This window comes from Solea senegalensis, linkage group LG21 (genome assembly GCF_019176455.1).
Source record: "Solea senegalensis isolate Sse05_10M linkage group LG21, IFAPA_SoseM_1, whole genome shotgun sequence".
Lineage (NCBI taxonomy): Eukaryota > Metazoa > Chordata > Actinopteri > Pleuronectiformes > Soleidae > Solea > Solea senegalensis.
Window position 1 is genome coordinate 8,132,839 of NC_058040.1, and position 23,207 is coordinate 8,156,045.

Here is a 23,207-nt window from a genome sequence, read left to right on the forward strand (position 1 = left end):
CAGATTCCAGTTTTGTGATTCAGCTTGTCTTGGTTTATTAACGTAACATCTACTGTACCTTCTCGCTTCGTTTGCCTCCACACAGTTAAAAGTTAATGGCCAAATCCTCGTTTTTTTGTATTGGCATATTAATATTTGAGTGAATGCACCACAGTTGCATTTGTTTATTATTTTAAAATGACTTATAACTCTTAACGACCAGAGCTGCATTTTCTTTATACCAGTGGAATAATGACGATAGATTGATGGACTCAGTGAAGTGATCAGAAGAGTACAACCATTAGGGACAATGAATGTTGGTTTTAAAGGCAAAATGTAAAGACAGAAGTATACTTCATACACATAAGTATACCTAACTTATCCAGATCTCTTGATGAGTTAGAATCCATGGTCTCTGGCCATAGAGAAGAGTAATTATTGCTATCTATGACATTAATAGGTGCAGGTTAATTGACCAGTGCATGAGCCTTGATAGGTTTGCAGTTTAAAAATCAATGTCTGCCTCTGGATTTTATTATGTTGACAAATGTCAGATTGTTCTGTTCTTGTTGCCAATAGCAGTAGCTGCTCATGAACTTGGAGCGAATAATCATGTATCTCTGCAGTGCCTCTCCGCTCTGCAAAGTTTTATATCATCCTTTAGAGTTTGTCAAAGCTTTCCCAGTCGGTACCAAATCTTGTAAAGGTTAACCAGCCTTAACGTTCTGAAACAGCAGACATGGGGGCGGATTTCTCCACGACTGTGTTTAGGAACTGATAAAATGGCTAAAAGAGGATGTCTTTTTTTCTGCTGAGTGTTATTCTACCCACCAGCAAATATAGTTATTGTGAGAATAAAGAAGCAAAAAACGCTCAACTTCTGTTTTCAAATTACTGTGGTCTCAGCTGCAATGCCTAATTGTCTACTGTGGAAATAGCTAAGAAATTTGGTCCAACAGTGGTGAGCATTTCAAACGCCAATTTTACATAAAAGCACGTGCAGGGCCGGTGCTATGCATTTTGCTGCCTTTGGCAAGATTAGGATTTTGGCGAATTCCCCCAGAGCTTTGTGATGTGTCAATTGCAAGTCGGGGCAGAAAATTTAAAAGCCTTTTTACCCAGTTCAGTTTTGACTCTCATGCCCTGCATCTGTCCTGAGAACGCTGAATGGTCGTCTCTATATGTCCCCGAGATGGACTGGCGAACTGTCCAGGGTGTGACCCCGCCTGTCGCCCTATGTCAGCTGAGATTGGCACAGCATCACCCTCATGTGGAGGATAAAGCGGTAGAAAATGGATGGATGGTGATAAAAAAGTAATAAATATAGAATATGGCCTATGCCTAGAGCCGGCACTGACCACATGCCAAACAATGAGAGTGGCTTGATGGCTAGAGTAACTAATTATTTAGTTGGCTTTTGGGGAAACATTCTGCCCCCAGTAGAAGAATACATTTAAATAGTAGAAGCCTGTCTGACGTGTCGGTAAACATTCAAAGCTGCAGCAGTAAAGTAGATGATTCACTGCTTTACCCAAAACAACTTCAATGTATTTAAACTAAAGTGAATATTCAGGGTGTATGACTTCAGTCAGTGTTCTGGTATTTGCTCGTAGTCTGAGACGACAACAAATTGGATTTCATTTGGAACATGCTGGACACAGTCTCAGAAACAGTCCCCCCACACACACACACACACACACACACACACACAACCCCCAACTCGCTGAGCTGCTGCTCATGAGCCTGAGCCTCCTGCTGTCACTTCCCTCGGACAGATTTCTTTAAGCCTCTTCTGTTTTACATTTGTGCTGCTGAATGTGTAAAAGATAATTGGGTTTCTGTGGTGAAACGGTTTCCAAAGGTGACCTCATTGTATTTAACAACATTATAAAAATGCATAAGCCCATGAAATAGGTCGGGTTTTGTTGCTTTTTTTGGGGCTGGGCTATCCTATGCTTTGTTGGGTAAATATTACTCTGTCTGTGGTGAGATTTGTCTGCAGCAAACAACAGACCACCGGGTCAGATGTCAGTATGGAAAAGTGTGGCTGTGGCTTTGAAATGGACGAGAGGGGAATCCATGGTGTTGTGGTTTCACAGTATGGAGGGACGACACTGGCCCCTTTCTTCTTTCTACACTTCACTTCAGTCATCTCCTCTTTCCCTGAGATCACTACGTTGTGCACGACAAAAAACATCTGTGTTCAGTGACGCTGGCTTTTAATCCCAAAGATATGGAAGCCAAACAGATTCTCTCACTGAATGAAAACCACATCAGACGAGCTCCTTCTCTTCCCTCGCTCCTCAGTTGTGTCTTTGTAACCTCCTTTTTTTTAAAGCATGTTCTTCATCTAAGGCCTCAGGTGGGGTTTCCACTTCCTGGTTGTCACAGTTATGGCTCATTAAAGGGAGCTCTCTCTCTCTCAGCAGGAAGCGAACCGACTGCCCCTTTAGATGCTGCTCATGTGTGCAGATGTTAAACGCCACCGCTGTCACCGCGGCACATCTTGTCTGCGTTAGCATTAACCCAGATACGGAGCGGCCTAATGACTGTCAGCCGCAGTGTTTGTGGTTTTAACGCTGGAGTTGTAAATCAAGTGAAGAGCCGGCACTCGATCGCGTTAATGCTAAACGTTGTGTTTGTAATGCTGTTTTATAGTCACTATAATGAGAAGAATGTGTGGTGCCATGCAGGTCGCTGGTTATTTACTTGGTAAGGCTACTAAACTGCTGAGTGTGTGGTGTACCCAGCTTACAACATGTAAATGCTTTCATTCTGGAAGAAATTATTATTTTTTTTATAATAAATCAAAGGTTTAAACCAATACCCCGTCTATCGCCCTATGTCACCTGAGATTGGCACAGCGTCCCCTGTGACTATTTGTGCCCTATTTTTACCTCTAATACAGGTTTAAGTCCTGCATTCATAGTTTGACAAGATCATCAGCTTAATGAACGTGTGAATTGATATCAAGCAGCTTAAATGACTACCATTAGTGTTCCATGATAGATATTACTGTATCACTATAGTGCCGTTAATTAATCAGCATAAGTAGAACTAAATGTTAATGCAGAGGAGCATGTGGAGCAGTGAATTTTTTACTACCTCACTAAATAACATCGCTTTCACCCACAGAGACTCACAACTATCTGCAGACACACAAGACTAGCTGTGATCACTGTTTCCTGTCATTTAGTCAATATCAGATAATCAGCCTCGTTTGCTGCAACACTGTCCCCGTGTGACTTTTTCAAATATGCCCCTCCCCCTGCAGCATTTATAACAGACAGTGTGTCTCCAGCAGCCACGTTGTTGTGAGGTTGACTCTGGGAAAAGATGCTGATGTTCTTGCTATATATACTATACATTAAGAGGAGAAATCCTGGCCTTTCGTGTCATGCAGATGATGTATCACTGTGGGCAGAGCTGAGCCAGGGACACGGTGATCCGCCGTAATGCGCCCACTTTGTCACATTTTATCACAGCCCTGCTCCATCATCCAGACACATCCCCACACACCACCACCACCACCAGCTCCTGCACGGACCGGCAGAGATGCTGATGCATATGACAAGGCAGAATCCTGTGACTGCAGCTGCATATTTTGTTCACAAAGTCAAGTCTGTGCGATCACCGATTTGCACTCGGTGGTATAATAATGATAATCTGTACATTATAAAGATCCTGTTCTTTCTACTCCGCAGGGATCCATCTCCTTACCTGGAAACAAAGTTGCGGAGCATCACACCAGTGGTGATGAAGGGGGGAGATTTCTATTCGAGGTCATTCCAGGTAGGAGGAGATAAAAACTTTTCTCTCTCTTTCCCCCTCTCACTTTTTACTGAGTTATTCAAGCTGTTTTCTTAATACTAAGTTTGTTTTTCTGTCTCTTATCGGTCTTTATATCAAAGTTTGAATTTATGAGCCCTAAAAACTGAAAATCCAAGCACACGCAAACACATGCTGGTTTTAGACACAGACATAATGCCTTCCCTAGCCCCTTACCCTATTATAATACATAAGTCTAACGCTAACCCTAAAACCAGGTCCTCAAAGAGCCAGTTAAAGTTGTGTGGACCAGCCAAATATGTCCTCACAAGGTCAAAATGTCCTCACAAATATGGGTCTGACAGTTGGTCCATACAGCTTATTTAAGACATGTACACACACACAGACACTGGTTTCCATGCCTTCACTGGACATTGCATTGACTTACATTCATTTCCTGGAGATTTACTCTAACCTTAACCATCTACCGTAGCCCTGACCTTGACCTTTAAAACATGTCTTCACCTTAAAATGTAGTAATTTTAATGTCTGTCTCCATAAGGAAGACAAGTCCCCATAATGTGACTGTGAAAACAGACTTAGGTCCCCACAACATAAGGGATACCAGGCACACACACACATACATTTCAATAGTCAAACACACTGACAACAGTTAAAATGATGCAGAGAAATAGTGGCGTATGTTCCTGGTTTGAGCGACACCAAGAATATGGAAAAGATATTTAGGCTCTAATGCACACTAGGGGGAATAAACCCCAGCTGTGAAATGATACGGTAGCAGAGTGCTCGAACTGCAGCTGATCATCCAAAACCCTGTAGATTACACCGGACGTCTGCAGCAACAGTTCATATTTTATTTGTATTCTTCATCTTTTTCCCAGAGTCTCTCTCTCTCTCTCTCTCTCTCGCTCTCTCTTCAAGGAAATTTTAGTATGTTGTCTCCCAACGGACACACGGCAGATTATAGTTCAGTGTCCAGATTAAACCAGATCTGACAGATAAACAGTCCAGGTGTATCCTGACGGTGTGTGTGGTTTTGATGCTTTTTGACATAGCCAGTGAATAACTGATAGTATCGCTGATTTCCAAGTTTGAGGGGGTAACAGTTAACTGCCAAGATAATTTCACACTTACTTTTTAGGGCAGCACTCTTCCACGTGCATGTGTCTCTGACATAATGTATTACCACGTTCACTATCTTTCAGTTTAATTATCTTTCAGTGACGGAGCCTGAGCGGGTACGGGTTTGAAGGAAGACATATTACGTAATTATGACTTTCCTCTGGCCCTCTTATTTTCAACCATTTGGATCTAAAAAGCTGTCAACTTCAATTTGGGGATTTTTAGCAATGACTGGCTAACTTTTTTAAACTAAACAAACGCTTATTTTTAGTAAGAGGAACATATTAGAGGAAGAAAAAGCACATTTGAAAACCCAAAAACTACATAAATACTCATACTCATCATCAATACTCACTAAGAACTCATAAGTAACCACAAAAATGAGATGAGAGTCAATACATGTAAGCATGGAATCATTTTAACAGTAACTCATAACCAGCCTTGTACTGTACTGTATGTTGCAGAGGATTGTGACTTCACTGGGATACATTTCATTGGACGTAATGATTTAAAACGGCTGACTGCGTCGCTTTTTTAAGAATGTGATCCGTTAGCAACTTTATTCTTGTCCTCTGAAATTTGTATTCCGTTGTAAGACTCAAAATAGAGTGCAATAAAAATGTAATCACATGCTTCACTGACCTATTGTGCCCACTTTCACTTCCCCTCTTGCATCCACTGCAGTATATGTTATTAGGGGTTTGTTTTTTTTCAAAGTGAAATACAACACAATTATTTTAAGATCATAACATTGTGTTATTTTAAGAGGCACATTAACACAAACGGTTATGTAGCTACATGTTCTTGTTTTTCTCTGGAGAAAGAATGAGGTGTGTAATATCAGATAGTTTATTTTGCTGGGCTTGTGAGACCCCTCCTGGAGCTTTGCATGCAACACAAATGGTTTTCATTTCTTCTTCTTTTTCCCGCAGACTTCTGTAAATATAGTGGAAAGGGATGAGAGGAAGTGTTTGTCCACGTGCAACAGAAGTTGTAGCATACTCTTCTTTATTCTGAGCAGGCATTCTACATGCTTGTTTTATAAGCTTTTTATCAAAATGGTTGTAAACAAGGTCAAACACTGATTTCATCAAGCACCATGTCATGGGGAGCAATGGGTGGTGGGGGCTCGAACTTGCTACCCTCCGGTTACAAGCCAAGTTCCCTTCCCATGGGCTGCCCGTGGCCAATACATGGAAAATATACTGTTGTTTGTATACATTTAACAATTTAATTTATTTGCGCTGGGACATTAAAATATATGTTTTTATTTGCTGCAATTTAGGTCAATGAGGACAAAATGAATGATTATTGGTTTGTATATATATACATATATATATATATATGTACATGTATATATATATAGATAGATATACATAGCGCTTTTCTAGTCTCGATGATCACTCATAGTTGCTTTTACACCACAGTTTTGCCATTCACCCATTCACACCCATTCACTCACTCACTCTTTCATACAATGCATTTCCTATCACTCATCTTTCATACCCACTCACACGCTGGCAACACAGCCGTCAGGAGCAACATGGGGTTAAGTGGAGCCGGGAATCGAATCCACAGCCTTCAAGTAGAAAGACGACTCGCTCTACCATTGGGCTACCGTCACCCATAGGGATGTAATGTAATGTAATGTCCTCACTTTCAAGCTAAGAACTTATTGCTTTGCGTTTGCCTATATACTGTAGCAACAGCTTTCATACTAATAATAAAAAAAAACAGTGATTGACCTGCAACCTGGAGATCAATCTATGTCATATTTAATGGCCAGATATGAAAGTGTCCTTGCCTGCACGCTCTAATGAACTTATTCCATCATTTTTCACTCGTCCGTCATAAACTTTATTCTTCAAACTGCCAAAAGCCGAGCTCGCCATCGCTGCATCTCAAGTGCGTGTCAATTTGTTTGCAGCGTGTTGTTCAATAAAAAGAGGGTTTTGACTCATTATGAGCGTTTCAGTAGCCTCTCGCTCGTACCACCACACAGCTTTCTCCACTCTGCATGCATCTGCTACGGAAAACAAGAAAACGACTTGTTATGAGGCAGCAAATAAAGAGCTCTAAGACGCAGAGGGAGAGCAAATGAAAGGAAAACACAGCACATATATTCCACTGGTCTAAATGTGGCCCTGCAGCTTGAACACAACACATGGACAGTCTCTGGCAGACAGACTGACGGGAAGTGATGGGGGTGGAGAGGTGGAGAACGGCAGGGGGAAATGTGGTGGAAGTCAGGACTTGTACAGAGATGTCCGTTGTCTTGTAAGGGGCGGTGATGAGATCTGAACACGGGCTGGGTATCTGGTGACCGGCCAGGAGTTGGGACATATGCACTCAGCTGTCAGATTAACACACTGTATTTTTAGCTTTTCCGGTAAAGTTTCACTTGGTTAAGTTGAAAGTAAAAAAAAAAAAAGTTGCCAGACAGTTGAGCAAACACCTTCCTCATCTTTTATTCACCTGTGCTGTGCTCGGCAGCGTCTGGTGCTCATGCTGTTACTCTCGTCTCAGTCTCTACCGTGTGAGCACTTGTGTTAAATCTGCAGAAAGACAAACAGAGAGTGTTGGAGCCGAGCCACCGCATTACCAACACTATTTAGACTAGAATCACACTTGTGTCTGACAGAGACACGCAGGTACACAGACACAGTCGCTCAGACCACCACGTGTGACCTTGTCCTCCGTCAGCACTGACACTTTACAACATGTGCGACACACAAATGGGCCTCAACTAGAGGCAAGTGGAAGGAATGAAATCAGAAATACACAAATACAATAATCTATTGTTTATTTTTGGCATTAAATCCCCCAACATTAGATTCTGTGTTGTCATATACCCGCTATCTTTTATTCAACTGTGTTACTTTCCAAGCGATAACTAAAACTTTCTCTGAGTAGTGCTCACACACACAGGCAGCACTGACAGAAGCCGTGTGATGTTGTGTCTTTATGTTTTTGAATCCTCCCAAGAATGTCAGGTATGATCTGAATACAGCGGCGTGATGTAACGATGAGCTCAACAGCTCCGGGGCTACACTGAGCAGACATAACGCCTTTGGCAACTGATGAAATGAGATTATCAACCCAATACCCAATGTTCAATATCATTACTGTGGTCCGAGTGTTTTTCCATCCCCATAAAACAAGGATCGTTAAGAAACACTTCCTGTGTGTGATTCCCTTCACCCAAACTCTAATAAAGACAAGACTTTGGCACCGATATGAATTCTCCGTCTCCGTCTCTCTTTGCCTCAGGCTCTCAGTTTCCCATGAAGTGATTCAAGTCGCTGGTCAGGCCACAGCAGGACACTGCTGATGAATTATGGGGATTCTTCCCTGTTCGTTTCCAGAGGCTACCGTCGCTTCACTCATGAGAGGATCTCAGGATCATGTTGTTGTGCACAGGTGCAGGATCTTTCCACTTCATATTACAAACCACCTGAAGAGTGGATGAGCTTCTCCTTCTTCTTCTTCTTCTCCAGCTTTTTGAAAAACATGCAGTCTCAGGGAAGGCATTTTGGTCATTTAAAAAGGGAACATTTAAGGTGGTCAAGTATGTTGTTAGGATGGGGGACAGTCTCAGAGTGCCATCTTGTGTTTGCTCTGTGGAAGTGCAGTGAGCACAGTGGTTTATCTTTGCATTTTGCACATCAGTATGCTTCAGCGCAATCGATGAGAGCCATTTTGCGATCGTGTTACAAAGAAACGTGCCGTTTTGCCACTCTGTGAAACCGTAGCCTTGTTGAGAGGATTATTTGCAGAGTGTGATATAGAGTATTAAGTGACCTTTGCACTAGTTTTAACTAGAACATAATGAAATTATTTTAGATTAAGTGCATTTGTGATCACTGCTCCGCATGAGAAAATCGATGTAAGGCGTCACTGTATGATCCATGTAGGAATGTGCGCTCTCAAGATTCCATGCTCATCTAACCTAAACCCATGATATATAGTCACTTCTTAATAAAAAAATAATGACTGAGTCATGACAATGTGAAGACAGACATGCAGGCGTAAAGATCAGGAAGCCAAAGGTTATTGAACAGCTGGCAAATCTGACTTTAGGCACCTACAGCTCATCATAAACATATTTATTGATGGGTGAATTACATGTTAAAGAATTCAGTTTAGGAGCAGGCATTTTATAATCCAAACACTTGTCGGTTGACGGGAATAAATATGAGAATATTACCCTGTGCAGACACTGTGTTAAAGGTTGAAGAATCCCCAGTGGAGCAGAGTGCAGTCATTTAAAGAGAGTATTCATCTTTAGTGCTGACATGGCAGTGTCAGGGTGGATGGTGGTGGTTTTCAAATAAGCCCCGATATCACATTAGTCATGTATAACGTCTGGTGCTGGCAGTGTCATGTATGACTTAAGTATTTAAGCAACATTTAATGAGCTCTTGTGCAGTTTTATCTACAAGATGTTTGAACTATATACTTCATTTTATCACAGGGTTGAATGGCCAGGACTGTTTATAATCCTCTAATGTTTATATGTAGTGTACACATTGAAAAATGGTGTTTATTTTATTCTCCTGACAAACTCATGTCCCCGGTTAGGCATGGTCCAAAGAGAAGACACTATATGTTTAGGTTTAAGCCCTGAATATAGTGACGAAAAACTCAACTACAAAAAATACAATTCAAGATGCTTTACATAGAACATAAATGGCTTTAAGACCAGTATTAACAAATGCACTAGAATAGATGCTGACTAAAAAGCAAGTTTGATTTAATAAAAAAAAAAAAAAAGATGTTTAATTAGCAGTTAGATACATAGTGCCCACACAGACTCCTGTGCATCATACATCCAGGAGGAAACAGTATGAAAGCATGCGTTAAGAGCAAAAGCTGTAAAACCGATGATGTGGATGTTGCTGTGGAGAAATGACGAAGCCCGCAGGATTTTTGCTCTGCATTTTTAGAGTGTTGTCCGTTTGTACACGTCCCCACACTGTCTGCTCAGAGCCTGTGAGACGTTTTCAGTCATGAGGTCCGGAACTGAATTTTTCTTTGTTTCCTCTTTTCCTCATTGTATGTGCGTGTGTGTGTGTGTACAAAAGTCAATAATCTGGCGCCTGTAACACAACAGCACACGCCTACTGGAAGAGTTGAGGTCCGGCAAGCGCCTGCTGTTGACATTTCCAATCAATAAATCTTATCCCAACACATAAGGTTGTGTCCATTGTTTAATATTCAAGGTGTGTGTGAGTCTAAGCACAGGGAATATCAATTAAGACAACATGATATGACATCCAATTGTTGAATGTTTGGGCCACAGTCAAATATTAGATTCAATGTCATCCAAAACTAAAACTGGGAGGTATTAAATGATCTCTGACACCTTTTTTTCCCCAGAGCCCACTGACTGTATTCCCTACAGAAGAATCATCAGAGTTAGCCAAATAATTACCTTACATTTTACAAGCTGTGGTCCTCTGTGATATATATATATATATATATCTATATATCCATATATATCTATATATGGAGATATATGTATATATATATGCGCATCCAAACACACTTAATCGATGGAGACTATTAAAGCATTCTGTTTTCTCTCTATTGTGAAATGTTACATGTGAAAAAATGGTAGTACATTAAAGATAAATGATTTATTTATATCAGTTTGTTCATCACCAGTCTGATCACACTTACTTTCTATACTATATTTCTCATATGACTTAACATATTTGTCATCTGTCTTATAGCATGTGGAGAATGGGGGTTTGGTCAAAAACTAGTTGGGGTATCAGTCGCTTTCATTCGTGCTGCCAGTGAAGGGAAGAGCTTTCAGTTTAAAATAGTACGTCCTCTGGATCCAGGTTGTATTTCCCACTCATAAAATTATTTACAGTGGCTGCCACTGCCTGGTTGCCAAAGCAGAGGCTTGGGTGGGGAACAGAGCTCATGATAAAAGAACGAGAAATCAGGACATTGTTTGGGGTTCTGCCGAGACAGAAATGTCGGAAGAGCAGTTTGAGAAACAAACCCAAGTAGACGGCTTTTATTTAGGAGGACATTTTGGAGTCTTAAAGGTTTTGCTTAGCAGAGGTTGCTGAGACAATTTCATGGCATGTGGGTTTGAATGAAATCTCTTCAGTGTTTGGGCTTCGCATTGCAGACAACTCAAGCTACCTTCTGCTGAAAGCCCCTGACAAGGTGCAGGAGAGGAAACTCGCTGACTGTCAAACAGATTTAAAAAGCAACAATGTAGACGTTGGACACAGAGGCAACTTTCTTTCTTTTTTTTTTGCTTATGAAACACTGTGAGTTGGCTAATCCTGGCTTTGTGGATTAGGAGGAAGGTCATTGATCAGGCTCCCAACTGTATCTTACAGAGGTTACTGTGGCAGAACTGGACCAGCATGGTCATTATACGCTCAGAGAGGAGTGTCCACATAATGACCAGTTTTGTTAAAGAGAGCACTGTCCCCTCTGTGTGGGAATCTCAGTCTGGACATTATGGCACAATGTCTGGGGGCTGGGGGTTACAGTTTTAGGCTGAGACAGTCGGAAATATTAGCATTGCATGTGTAGCTGCTCATATTGCTGCTGGTGTTAATAGTACTGCAACACTGTTAAAATAACTATTTGAATAGCACTTTTCAAAACAACTCTACAAAGTGCTTTCCATAGTAGAAAAATAAAATCTTTAAGCGTAAAATGGTAAAGACAGAATTAAAAGCCAGATTAAATCAAATAATAAAAATATATCTGTAGTTAAAAGAAGGCATTTTAAAGCAAAGTAGTCTAATGTTCAGTGGCATATTTTTATGCATTAGCCATATTTAGTGTTAGTGGCTAGAAGTAAGGAAGTTGTGAGATGGGGGCAAGTAGCAGCATCACCATCCAATGTATGCATTCCCTGCTTTAGAGTCCAATGTATTATATTCCCTTTAAAACCTTGTATAAATTCATATAGGGTTTGAGTTTTCTGGTTAAGATCAACCGAACACTTGGAGCAGTGTCAAAAGGTGCCAAGTTTACAGTAACAGATCAGTGAAATTCGTTTTAAAAGAATTCCACATCTTTAAGTTCAAAGCACTAACTTGTCAAAATAACACTCATCACAGAATCATTGAAAAAATACAAGTCAACCATAAAGTTAAGAACAAAAGTTTTACTTGATATAAAGAAGGCAATAAATACAATAAAGTTTTCAATGTCTAACATTACAGGCTGAAAGTAGCAGTGTCTGTATTTTAGTGTGGTGATGCATCACATGTACAGTGTTTTGTCATGTGTGGTTGTGGGTCAGTTGGGACGGGGGGGTTAAAGTCCATTTAAAAAAAATATCGTTGACCACGTCCTGTTCGGCAGAGTGATGTAGCAGCCATTGAGGCATGTGTACAGTTTGGCAAGGTCCAACACCTAACAAAAAAAATAAAATAAATAAGAGTCAGCACACTTTAGTATTAAGGAAATATGGGTTAAACATATTGAATACCATCTGAAAGAACGTACCTGAAGACATCCCATGGAAAAGAGGCGGAAAAGGTCAGTTCATCTTGGGCGAAGTCCTCGTCGTAGAAGGGTCGGTTCATCTTGGGCTAGGTCATCACCGCAGCCATTCAGGACGGGACTTCTCCAGGTCCTGGTGTCCAACATGGAGTCCTCTGACACAGGAATGTGCTGCAGTCTTCATCTCTTCAAAACAAGGAAGAATTTGTCACAAGAAAAAGAAAAAAAAGAAGTAAACAAAAGACAAATCTTCAGGTAGCTCACCTGGTCAAGTGTTACAGGTCCTCACATCCAGTCAAAGCTCACCGATGGATGCCCTCCCTAACGTATACCTGCCTTCTTTTCCAGCCATTTGGGATGATGCTAACCCCAACGTCTCGGTTGGCCGCATGAAAAACTGTAAATCTCCCAGTTGCCCAGACAAACGTTCCTTCTGATTCTGTAGCCTCGCCACTAAAAAGATCCTCTGCTGAAACCGTCATTTTGCTAAGCATGAAATCAATTCCACTTTCCTGTCCTCAGATCTCATTTTCTCACCCTGCAGCCATTCAACAGCCATTGCTGCCGTAACATCTGCAAGAGGCAGCAGTTTCACAATTCAGAGCTTCTCATGTGTTCAGCAAGACGTGGCACCAGAGTATTGACAAAGCAGACGCCTGAAAATGCTTGACCCCAATTTAAAAAAATGCTTCACCAGCTACAAATGATGTGATGTGATTTACACTACAAACCTGTCCATTCCAATTCTTTGTTTTGGAGGAAGATACATGCATATCATGACAGACTGAGTCACAAAATCAGATGGATCCTTGTCTGATTTTGGAAACTGCACAGCCATGGTATGCCACTCAGTCAGGATCCGTGGCCAGATTTCCTCACACACAGAGAAGAAGGGGAAGGACGAAATGCCTTACCATGTTACGAGTCGACTCAATTTACCTTGTTCTCTGTTGTGTGAAGAAGACCCAGCTCATAAAATCTTGACTGATTTAAAAATTGAGCAATTAAATCACTCAAACATCGATGCTGTTGGGTCATGCAGAGAGCTTGCGATCTTTTGCATGGTTTCCCAAACATTTAGAGGTCAGGTTACTGACCCCAAGAATGTCAAATTCAATGATTTTTTGCACTAAACTGATGAACCATTAGGGTAAATTAGATCAAGCATTTAAAAGGTGTTTACATTGTTAATAGTCTAATTACACTTCTTACCCAACACATGAAGACGCAGGGAATCAGGATACGGCTACCTTTAGCAGATGCAACAGCAGTAGTGGGTGGTGGAAGGCTGCAGGGAGAAAAAAATTGATATGGAGACAAGTTGGAGGAATCATTTAATGCATAGCTCAACAAGAGTTAAAGCGGAGAGAAACTTTAGGGTAGTCTACAAAAATCAGAGGAGGAACTTTGCCAACACATCTAAGAGATAGCAGTTTCTCATGCAACCAACCAAGACATTGGGATTAAGCTTCTTCCTAATAACTCTACAAGCTGCCTAAATTATGGAATTTGAAAGAAAGTAATGGATAATAACGGACTACAGACACTTGTTCGCCGGAATAGCTAGTGTATGGTGAGGTGTTAACCCTATGCTCTATCAAAAATCCCACTTTGGGCAAGCCATAAAGTGATGTAATTTCAACCAGCTGCCAGCTTCGCAAATAAGAGTCAAAAGACCACTTGTGTTAACACGTTTACATGATCACTGTTAACCACAAAGCTCCAGACACCAAGTCAATCCAAGAACCAAATCAAATGACAAAAAATAAATTACAAAGCTGCAGCTGCTCACTCCTGCTACAAGAGGTTACTTGCACAACAGTCCTTAACATGAAGCCAAATTCTGTCTGATTTTCTAAACATCATGACTCCTGGAATTCAGCCCACAGAATAAAGGTTTGTCGTATTGAAAGATAAAAAGTTTGAACATTTGGCGCAACTTTCACTTAAATAATCCGAGTTGTCTCTCTGCCAGGTTTGTGTCCTCCTAAAGAAAAGAAACGCGCTCTAAACCTGCAACCTACAATCCCATCCCAAATTATGCAGGATAGCCCTGCATCCCTAAGGCGAGTAACGCATAGCAGGGGAAGATAAAAATCTTCCCCTTGGGAGGCCTCCCAACATGACGCGCAAAAAGACTATGAACACAAAAAGGTTCAACTCCTTTAGAGGGAAATAAACTTGGCAGAATGAGACAAGTCAGCATAATTATTGAATTTGATTTTAGTTAGCGACTACAAAAGGTTGATGGCAGTGTGTTAAGTTTAAGACTTAAATGGATATCAAAAGTGTACCAACAAATGCCAGATCTAAAGTATATCATAACATTATCCATGGGCTGAATAACACCTACAATCTAATGTGACTACACTTGCATATAAATCAAAAGTTTAGCTTCATAATCAAATCAGGATCCAGTTATCTTAACAAAGCAATTACCAGTTGAGAATAAAGGAAGACCTGCTCTAGCTCATCATGCTCAATTACTACATTTTTACAGCACATTGAAATAACTCTAGACAAGCTCCAGTAAACTTTGATGCATTTGTCAGCAGTTCAAGTTGCAACTATAACGCAGATTCAAGACAAAAATTAAATTTATAAATCAAAGCCAACTAAGGTACCAGAATTTCCTGCAGAAATCAGACGCCTCAAGACTAATCAACTTTAAAATCATCCATTTAAGTCGAGACTAAAAAAGTGACTAAATCCAACACAGGACAGACGGACGGATACCAGACAGACAGACAGACAGAGACCAGACACACAGGACAGACAGACAGCAAGAGAGACAGACAGAAAGACAGAGACACCAGACAGACACAGGACAGATGAGATACAGACCAGACACGAGACAGGTGGAGACCAGACACACAAGACAGGCAGAGAGAGACAGACAAGAGAGAGACAGTGACACTGTCACATGCCAAGACTGCCGTCATGGCATGTGTCAGCAGTGTGTAAATAAAGGCCTTTGCAAAAAAAAATTATTGTAATGCCATTGTGTCAGGCATTGTAAATGTTTAGATGCAAATTAACTTATATAAATTGAGTGGACACAATTTACCTAAAAAGATCATGTGGCAAAGGCCTTTAACACTTACCTGAAATGTAAAAATTTTACCAATTTTTGAAAGATTTTGAATTAGCTTGTTGTCTAATTGGTGTGCATCTTGCCAGTCTTGTAGCATAAATGTTATTCACCTTTCTGGTGCAGTAAATTCAATTGGAGTGTTAGTCTTGGTCCAAAGGTCAGATTAACGTCAGTCCAAGTCAGTCACACACGCACACACACACGCGCACGCACACACACACGCACGCACTCCAGGAAAACTCAGCAGGAAAAACAGATCAGAAATTATAGACTGGCATAAACACCAAGACCAAGTACAGTCATGACACAGTGGCCATGAAGAATCAAGATTCAGGTCAGAGCAAGTATAGTAATGGCACAGCGGCCAAGCAAGAAAGAAAAACTACAATTAACATTTGAAATTTTACTTTAACTAAAACGCAATCTAATTTGGATGGACATGCAGTGATGTCGGTGCTCCTCTTGACTGATGCTAGAAGGAAAGTACAGGTTAGTTCACTTACTGTGCATGGACGCAGAAGGCACCCATGTTTGCCTATGTAAAAGGACTATACGCGCAAGGCCAGACGTACAATGACACAAGTAGGCTATGAAGGCGCGGGCACAGTTAGCAATCATGGCCTACTTGCATTAAGGCACGTATGACCATACAAAGGCAATGGCAGGGCTGCCATCTAAAGCCAGGTACTGTGTTTGTAGATCACCAGGATCTATTTTAACGTTCTAGGGCTAACGGTAGATTAATGGCCACGGTGGAAAAGAGAAGAGAGAAAAAAAAAAAGGCACGGCGGCCAAGAAGTCTAAGCCTTGTGACAGAGCCTACAAGGCACAACATTAATTTTATTCCTACCATCTAACTTTAACTGTACACCAACATCCATTTAAACCTCATTTAAAATCTGGTCCTCCAACATCACTATATTTTAGTGCTAAAGAAAACAGTTCAAGTTGATTTTTTTTTTCTTTTAGAACTAAGGAAAGGCAAGAGAGCCAGGACAAATCGACACGGCGGCCGGAAGAGCGATGGCCCGCGGCCTGCGTAACAGTTGGAAAGAAAAAGTGGTTACAGGCACAGTGGCAAGGCAAGAAAACGCCTCCATAGAGAGGCGTGTTCTTACCTTTGCATGTAGGTAGTTAGCTGTGGGCAGCCAGACTAGCAAGTCAGTTGCAGACACCTAAGTACCTTCACTTTCAAAAAAGCACAACACACAAGTTTTCTTTTGTTTATTCCCCTACTCTGCAAGAGAAGAAAAAAAAATATGGACTCACCCTTTGTAGACAGACCTAAAAAGGAAATGTTAGTGCATTATAACTTATCAAGCATCTCAGCCCTTCAAGACATCATATCTACTTTAACGTGAACTGCTGAACATAATCATATACTCAGACCATTTTAACGATTAAATCCAGGCATCTCTGTCACAGATAACCCATCCATTCAGAGAGAGAACTTCAAACACTCCATCAGTCACCTCATTCTTTCAAATCACTCGCTCAGCAGTTCCACAAAAATATAACCAACAAGGACCAGATTTATAGACCACCCAATAAAGTGGACAGGAACATACAAAACCAACCTGTGGCAAATGCTCCATGTACAACCCTCAGCTATTTGACAGATGGAAAGCAGGAGAACAGAAAGAACGTGGCCATGTTGGACAAAGCAGATAGATGTAGGCACAGCGGCCAAGAAAGAGTGGGGACACGGCGGCCACCCAGAATTAAATCATGACACCTACTATTTGACAATCTTCATGAAGATCAATCTGGGGGGGGAAACAAACAAACAAAATAATGTTTTAGTCCAGTCTCCAGTCTTGACAATGTTTAAGTTACAGGTGTAAAATAACTAGGTAAGGTGTTCTAGAATGTGTTCGTATGAGGTACAGACATGGTTCACCCAGCCTGAGATATAAAGACTAAAAACATTGCTGCCAGCACAAATTCTATTCTAACAGTGAAACAAAGAATTTAACATGTAGAATAAAGTTGATTAAGATTTAAGTAATGCTATTTAAGTTCAAATATAGAAATGTCAGTAGCCACACTCTTTAAAAACAAAAACAACTTATACTACACATTTGTGATTAAATTAATATGATATATTGCTATCAGTTAAATAAATTATTTAAATTTGCCATAACATTTTCAATGACATAGTAAATTATCTCTAAAGGTGTCACTCACCTTTTTTTCACAGCCTCAGGCTTTTGTATATGGCGGTCTGACCAGGTCTCTGTGAGCAGGAAGCAGGTTGTTCCTTTAAAAAAAAAGTTTGTATTTTAATGACTAATCTGTTTTTAAACATTTAACAAACAAAAAAAAATGTCTTTCCAGTGAAAAACTCAATAGTAATGACCATGTTAACAGTGAATTAACATAGCAAAACAGCCATTTTAACTTGTTTTTAGTCTTGTTTGGTCTATTTTGATAATGGATTTGTTTAAGTGTTTCCTAATTTCTTTGCTCTATTTAAGCAATCATTGAATCCAAATAATTTAAGAATATAACTGAAACAGTTAACAACATTTAATATTGTATGGACCAAACATGAAAATAAATCACAGGTTAATGAACATAGAAATTAGTTGCAGCCCCATTTAAAACAATGATTTAACTGCTGTAACCACACAAAACGGCTGCCAATTCAGATAACTGGCTGACAATGAGGCCGAGCTTGAATATTGAGGTATATTGAGCATATAACTCAGCAAACAGAGTCACCATTACGCTAATTTGACAAAAGTTACTCACCCTTCCGGACGGGCCACCAATCTGGACCAGGTCGAACACGCCATCCTATACTGGAGCGCCTTCCTGCGTTTTTATACAGGAGCTGATGCACGCGGCCACCATTTCGGCGTCTGACGTCACGCCGCGGTAGTTTTCCTTTTTTTTCTATTCTTTTTCTTTAAAAGTTCCCTCCTTTTTGAGTTTTTATGGCGGTTGGTGCGTTACCGCCACAGGTTCCCTCCTCCCGGAACAGTTTCAGTAGTAAAGCAGCGACACTTTTTTCGTGTCTTTTTTTCCGTTTCACGGCTCGTGCAGCTTCTCGTCAAAGTAATATCACGGAACTGGAAGAACTGCTGGCGGAAGATTAAATAAGAAGAGGAGGAGGAAGCAATCAGCGGTCATCAGCTGACCCAAAAACACCTGCGTGAAGATGAGCAGGTGTGTTGTGTGTCACCAATCAATCATGGCATTACCGCCACCATCTGGTATGGAGTGTGGATCGAAATGTTGATCTAACTGAACTGTTACTTAGTAAAAAATGGTAAAAAGTAAAAATAATAAAATATATGTAATTATACATATGTATATGTATATACACACACACATATATATATATATATATATATATACATATATAACAAAATATTTTTTTTTAAAAAGTCAAGTAGCCTATAGAAATGAAAACAGTTTAAAACTTTAAAAAAATTAAATCAAGCAGACAGGAATTTTTGTGCATACTACAAAACATGCACAAAAAAACCTATATATATGCATACATATACATACACCTATTCATACACACACACACACACACACACACACACACACATCCTTTGTGGTTTTAAGAAACTGAAGTAATATCTTGTAACACTCACTCCGGTTATTCCGTAATCCATCTACCAACTCCAATTCCTCATCAATGTCTCTCAACTTTTTAATCATTACTTCTCTCTCCCTTTGGTATTTCTGACGTTGTGTTATGACATGATGAATGAATTCCTCTTGCCCACAGTGATCACATCTGTCTGTATTGTGTTTTAGTGATGCCTATATTAAAGCCTATATGAAAAACAGCAGCTGCAATAGTAGCACAGTCATAACATGTAGGAGGAGTACATGTTGACTGGGACACTTTTTCTTTTGTCCAGAATATGCTTTTCACTGTATCCTCCACTGGTTGCAAAAAAAGAAGCTGTCATGTGACGAAAAGAGGATAAACAGCATGTGATAGTGAATGATTTCACACCAGCTGTGAAGGACAGCAAATGTTACATACAGTAGGTTCTTGAGAATAAAGTAAAACAGGCCATAACTTTGTCACGCCACGCAAAATTCCAGTTCCACTATATGTGACACAAAGTGGGAGGCGAGGGAATTACGTGGCCATACTAGTGAGCCACATACCTTTAGGAGATGATGTTTGAAATATCCGCCTCATTGTTGTCTGTGCTCTTGACAATTCCTTTGCCTTTGTCTTCCTTTGTTGTGACCATGTGTCATTATTCCTGTGTGTGTGCGAGACCACAGTGGTGGGTTCCGGTGCAGGAAATGCAGCGAGGCCAAGTCTCAGGACGTGGAGAGGCACTGGACAGGAAGTTTAGACGCTTGCATAACAGCCTTATTGAAGGGATCGGAATTTGACATGTCACATAGCAGTCTCTGGCATCGGGCTCCCACTTTAACCCCCGTGCACAACCCATACCCCCACACACACACACACACACACACGTATCATGTTAGCCCCATGTTAGTGTCAGTGAGGGCACTCGTTGGCCTCCAGTGAAGTTGCTGCTTGACTACTACAGTATGTTTGTCTTGTACGGACCCTTGACTTGAACACCCCTGATCACTAGTATGTAAGCTGAAAAACTTGCCTATGGATAACTATTTAGAGTCCCACGAGCACCCTTTAACCCTTCTGAATCAAAGTCAACAGGTAGTGATCGCTTTAAATGCAATCATCCTTGATGGTTATGGGTTTAAACGGGCTCACTTGGACCAGTTAGTGGAAACAAACAAAAAGTGGTGTTTGCCAAAGCGTCTGGGTGAGATTGAAAAATATTAAGGATGGTCATTAAAGACCTTCCTGTGAAAAAAAAAGGAGAAAACCCCAGTGTATTAGAGGTTTTTTGGCCAACGGTAGCAGCAGCAGCAGCCTCTCCGACCCTGCACGGCTGTATTTATAGAGCGCCGGGGATGAGTCATTTGGCTGAGTGCCCACTGTGCTTGATTTACGATACCACAGATCACCCCCCACCACCCTTTATCCCCCCCCACACACACACACACACACACACCCTTCCTGCCCCCTGCTCCACCACTGGCTCACCCCACCCCACCCCTCACTCTACTTCCCTCAGAGACAAGCAGAAACAAACCATCTTGCCTTCGTGCGTGTCTCTGAGCCGAGCGCTTCCTCTGCTCTTTCAGCTCCATTGACAAAAGTATGTGTGAGACGATAGGCCTAGCGAGAGGCAGACGGACTACCCTCAGCCTGACCTCGCCCAAGTGCTGCTGATTGGCGTGTCACGTTGACCGGCCTTTGGCTTAACCAAAAAAAAGAAAAATGAAGTTTTGAGCCAGAGAGTTACTGTATGAGGTAGAAGAGAAACAAGGGAAGAAAGGAGGGGGCGGGGGAGAGTTGGAATTACAGTAGTAAGTGCAGAGGTGTGTGTGTGCTGTAGGGGAAGGAGACAACCCTATCTGTGGTACGGAACAAGAACAGATGAAGAAGTGGCGCTCAGGGAACGGTGGACAGCAGCGACAGCGTGGCTTTTGCTCCCTCGCCCTTGACAGGAGAGAAGGGGGTCTGTCCTCTTTCACACCGCATGGATCTTAACTCCAACTCAGGTCTGTGTCTTTCCATGAAGGTGATGGATTTAACACGTTTGCATGCGGATCGGACAGTGATGGTGGTGATGTCACTGGAGTGGAAAGAGTCGGTTTTACTTGTTTTAAACTTAAGGAAGAAATTGTTGAATTGATGAAGTTGCAGTCTGTTCTGTTCTAGTGTCTCTTCCACATGCTGTCCATGCATTATGTCAACAGAGGAATGTTTTACAAGGAACCGTTCATAGTTTACACTTATTGCAGCTGTAATTTCACTTTATGCACTTTATGATGGTTGCATTCCTAAATTTCCTGTGGAGACATCGTCACAGCTTCCTCCGTTTTTGTTCGCTGTGCAACATCTATAAACATGTGTGATGGGAGAGTCAAGAGTCATTCAATGAATGGCCCCTTTAACTACACTGCTCTTGGGATTGCAATGTGTGCTCGTTTGACATTTTGGTCCAGAATTAAATATCTCAGCAGCTCTGCAAACTATTGTCATGAAATTCTTTGTCTACAATGAAAGAATGAATCCTACTGATTCTGACTGGTGGGATTTCAAATTCATGTCAGAATCAGCAGTAATAACTTGGGTGATCACTAAACTTTTCTTTTGTAGCATCATCATCATCATTATCAATAAACGTCAGCTGCACTGTGACAATGAAATTGCCAAGTTTACTGAAATAAATATGTATCGTCAGGCAGATTCCATGGAGTATCTCCAATTGTGATACTTGTATATCACATATTTATATTATATTAGTAACACCAACTACCTGTCTGGAATATTTCAATCTTCCCAACTGCATGGTAATAATGTGCTCACGATGAAATGATCAGAACAATGTCAATAACTTAAGTTAATACCATACGATTTTAAACTTAAGTGTAGCTGTACCACATAATGTACAGTAGCTTTGAAAAAATGTTTCCAGCGGAAGAAAAGTCATGCTCGGTAAAAGTGAAGTCACATACTGTAGCTGGATCAAATTTCACTTTGCTTGGATGCCGGAGGCAGATAACAGCACAGACTCTTGAATTCTCCACTCCCATCCAGCCTATATATACTGTAAACCCTCTAAGGGATTTTGTCATACAGAAATGTAAAAGTGTAGACAAATGGGACAATATTATCGATGTTGCAACACTTGAGCCATGGCATAAAAGGGTTTGTCTGTAAGTGTAAGTGTAGGTGTGTTTTTGGTGAAACATGCAATAAAAACACATGTCATTTCCCATAATTTAAAAGTGCACTTGCATTTGTGCATTTGTCTGAACAGAGGAAAGGCTATTGCACTTTCATTGCCTTGCTTTGTGCTGCGTGTAACACATGGTCAGATGGTGTTAGAGGATAAGGAAGCAAGAAAACCAACGATTGGAAGTAAACCGAAACGAGTGAACATGCAACAACATTGTTTCCAAAAACCTCTTTTAGCTGAGTGTAAAAGCAAACCACCCATATCTCTCGTCTTACTAACCTAGATAGCTGGTAAGTGGATACAACTAACACATGAGCCTTATCTGAACTGTTGACCCTCTTGCTGTGAGGCAGAAATGCTGGCCACTGCAGCAGTGGGTGACCTCTGACATTGATATGTTCATCAAAGTTAAGAATGTGGCTTTTTTTTAGGGTTTTAGGACTCTTATCTGCACAAAGCATTTAAACAATGCCATCGAGAAAAGTATACATTGATAAAGTTGATAAAGTACGATTGATTGATGATTACTTATTTCAATTCAAATAGTAGGGAACACCCACTGCAGAACACTGACTTCAAAAACACTATGCATGTGCGGAAACTCTGCGGCAGTGGCTGCACACGTGAAAGCTTCACAAGTTTGCGAAACTGATTGAACAACATCAGCAAAAGTTCAACGCCGCACACTCGCACTCACGACGAGCCAAACCCGTCGTCAGCGTTTCTCTCCGTCTCCTCCACTCAGATCATCACCAATCTTTTGCTTTGAACCTATACTTCACTGCAACTCCCCCCTCTGCACTGCAGCCCTCTCAGGCCCACAGTGCCTTTGAGATTTGTCAGAGAAAACAACGAGGATGTGGAGAAGGCAAAGCAGACAAGGACCTGCTGCGATAGGCAAAATGAAAAACTCTCTAATCCGGCTCAGGCTGTTGCCTCATCGAATAACTATGCGCTGAGGTTTGATA

General features: G+C 41.0%; 1 protein-coding gene across 3 annotated transcripts in view; it reads left to right on the top strand.

Moving 5' to 3' along the window:
* Nucleotides 1-23,207, top strand: part of arhgap24 (Rho GTPase activating protein 24) — a 64,975-nt gene that overhangs the window by 19,246 nt on the left and 22,522 nt on the right. For 2 of the 3 annotated variants that reach the window (XM_044012375.1, XM_044012376.1), the window contains exon 3: nt 3,684-3,771. In XM_044012375.1, coding sequence (XP_043868310.1) covers nt 3,684-3,771 — 88 coding nt within the window. Of the gene's footprint in view, nt 1-3,683; nt 3,772-20,625; nt 21,056-23,207 lie in introns of those variants that run through there. The other variant, XM_044012378.1, reaches the window with a different exon arrangement.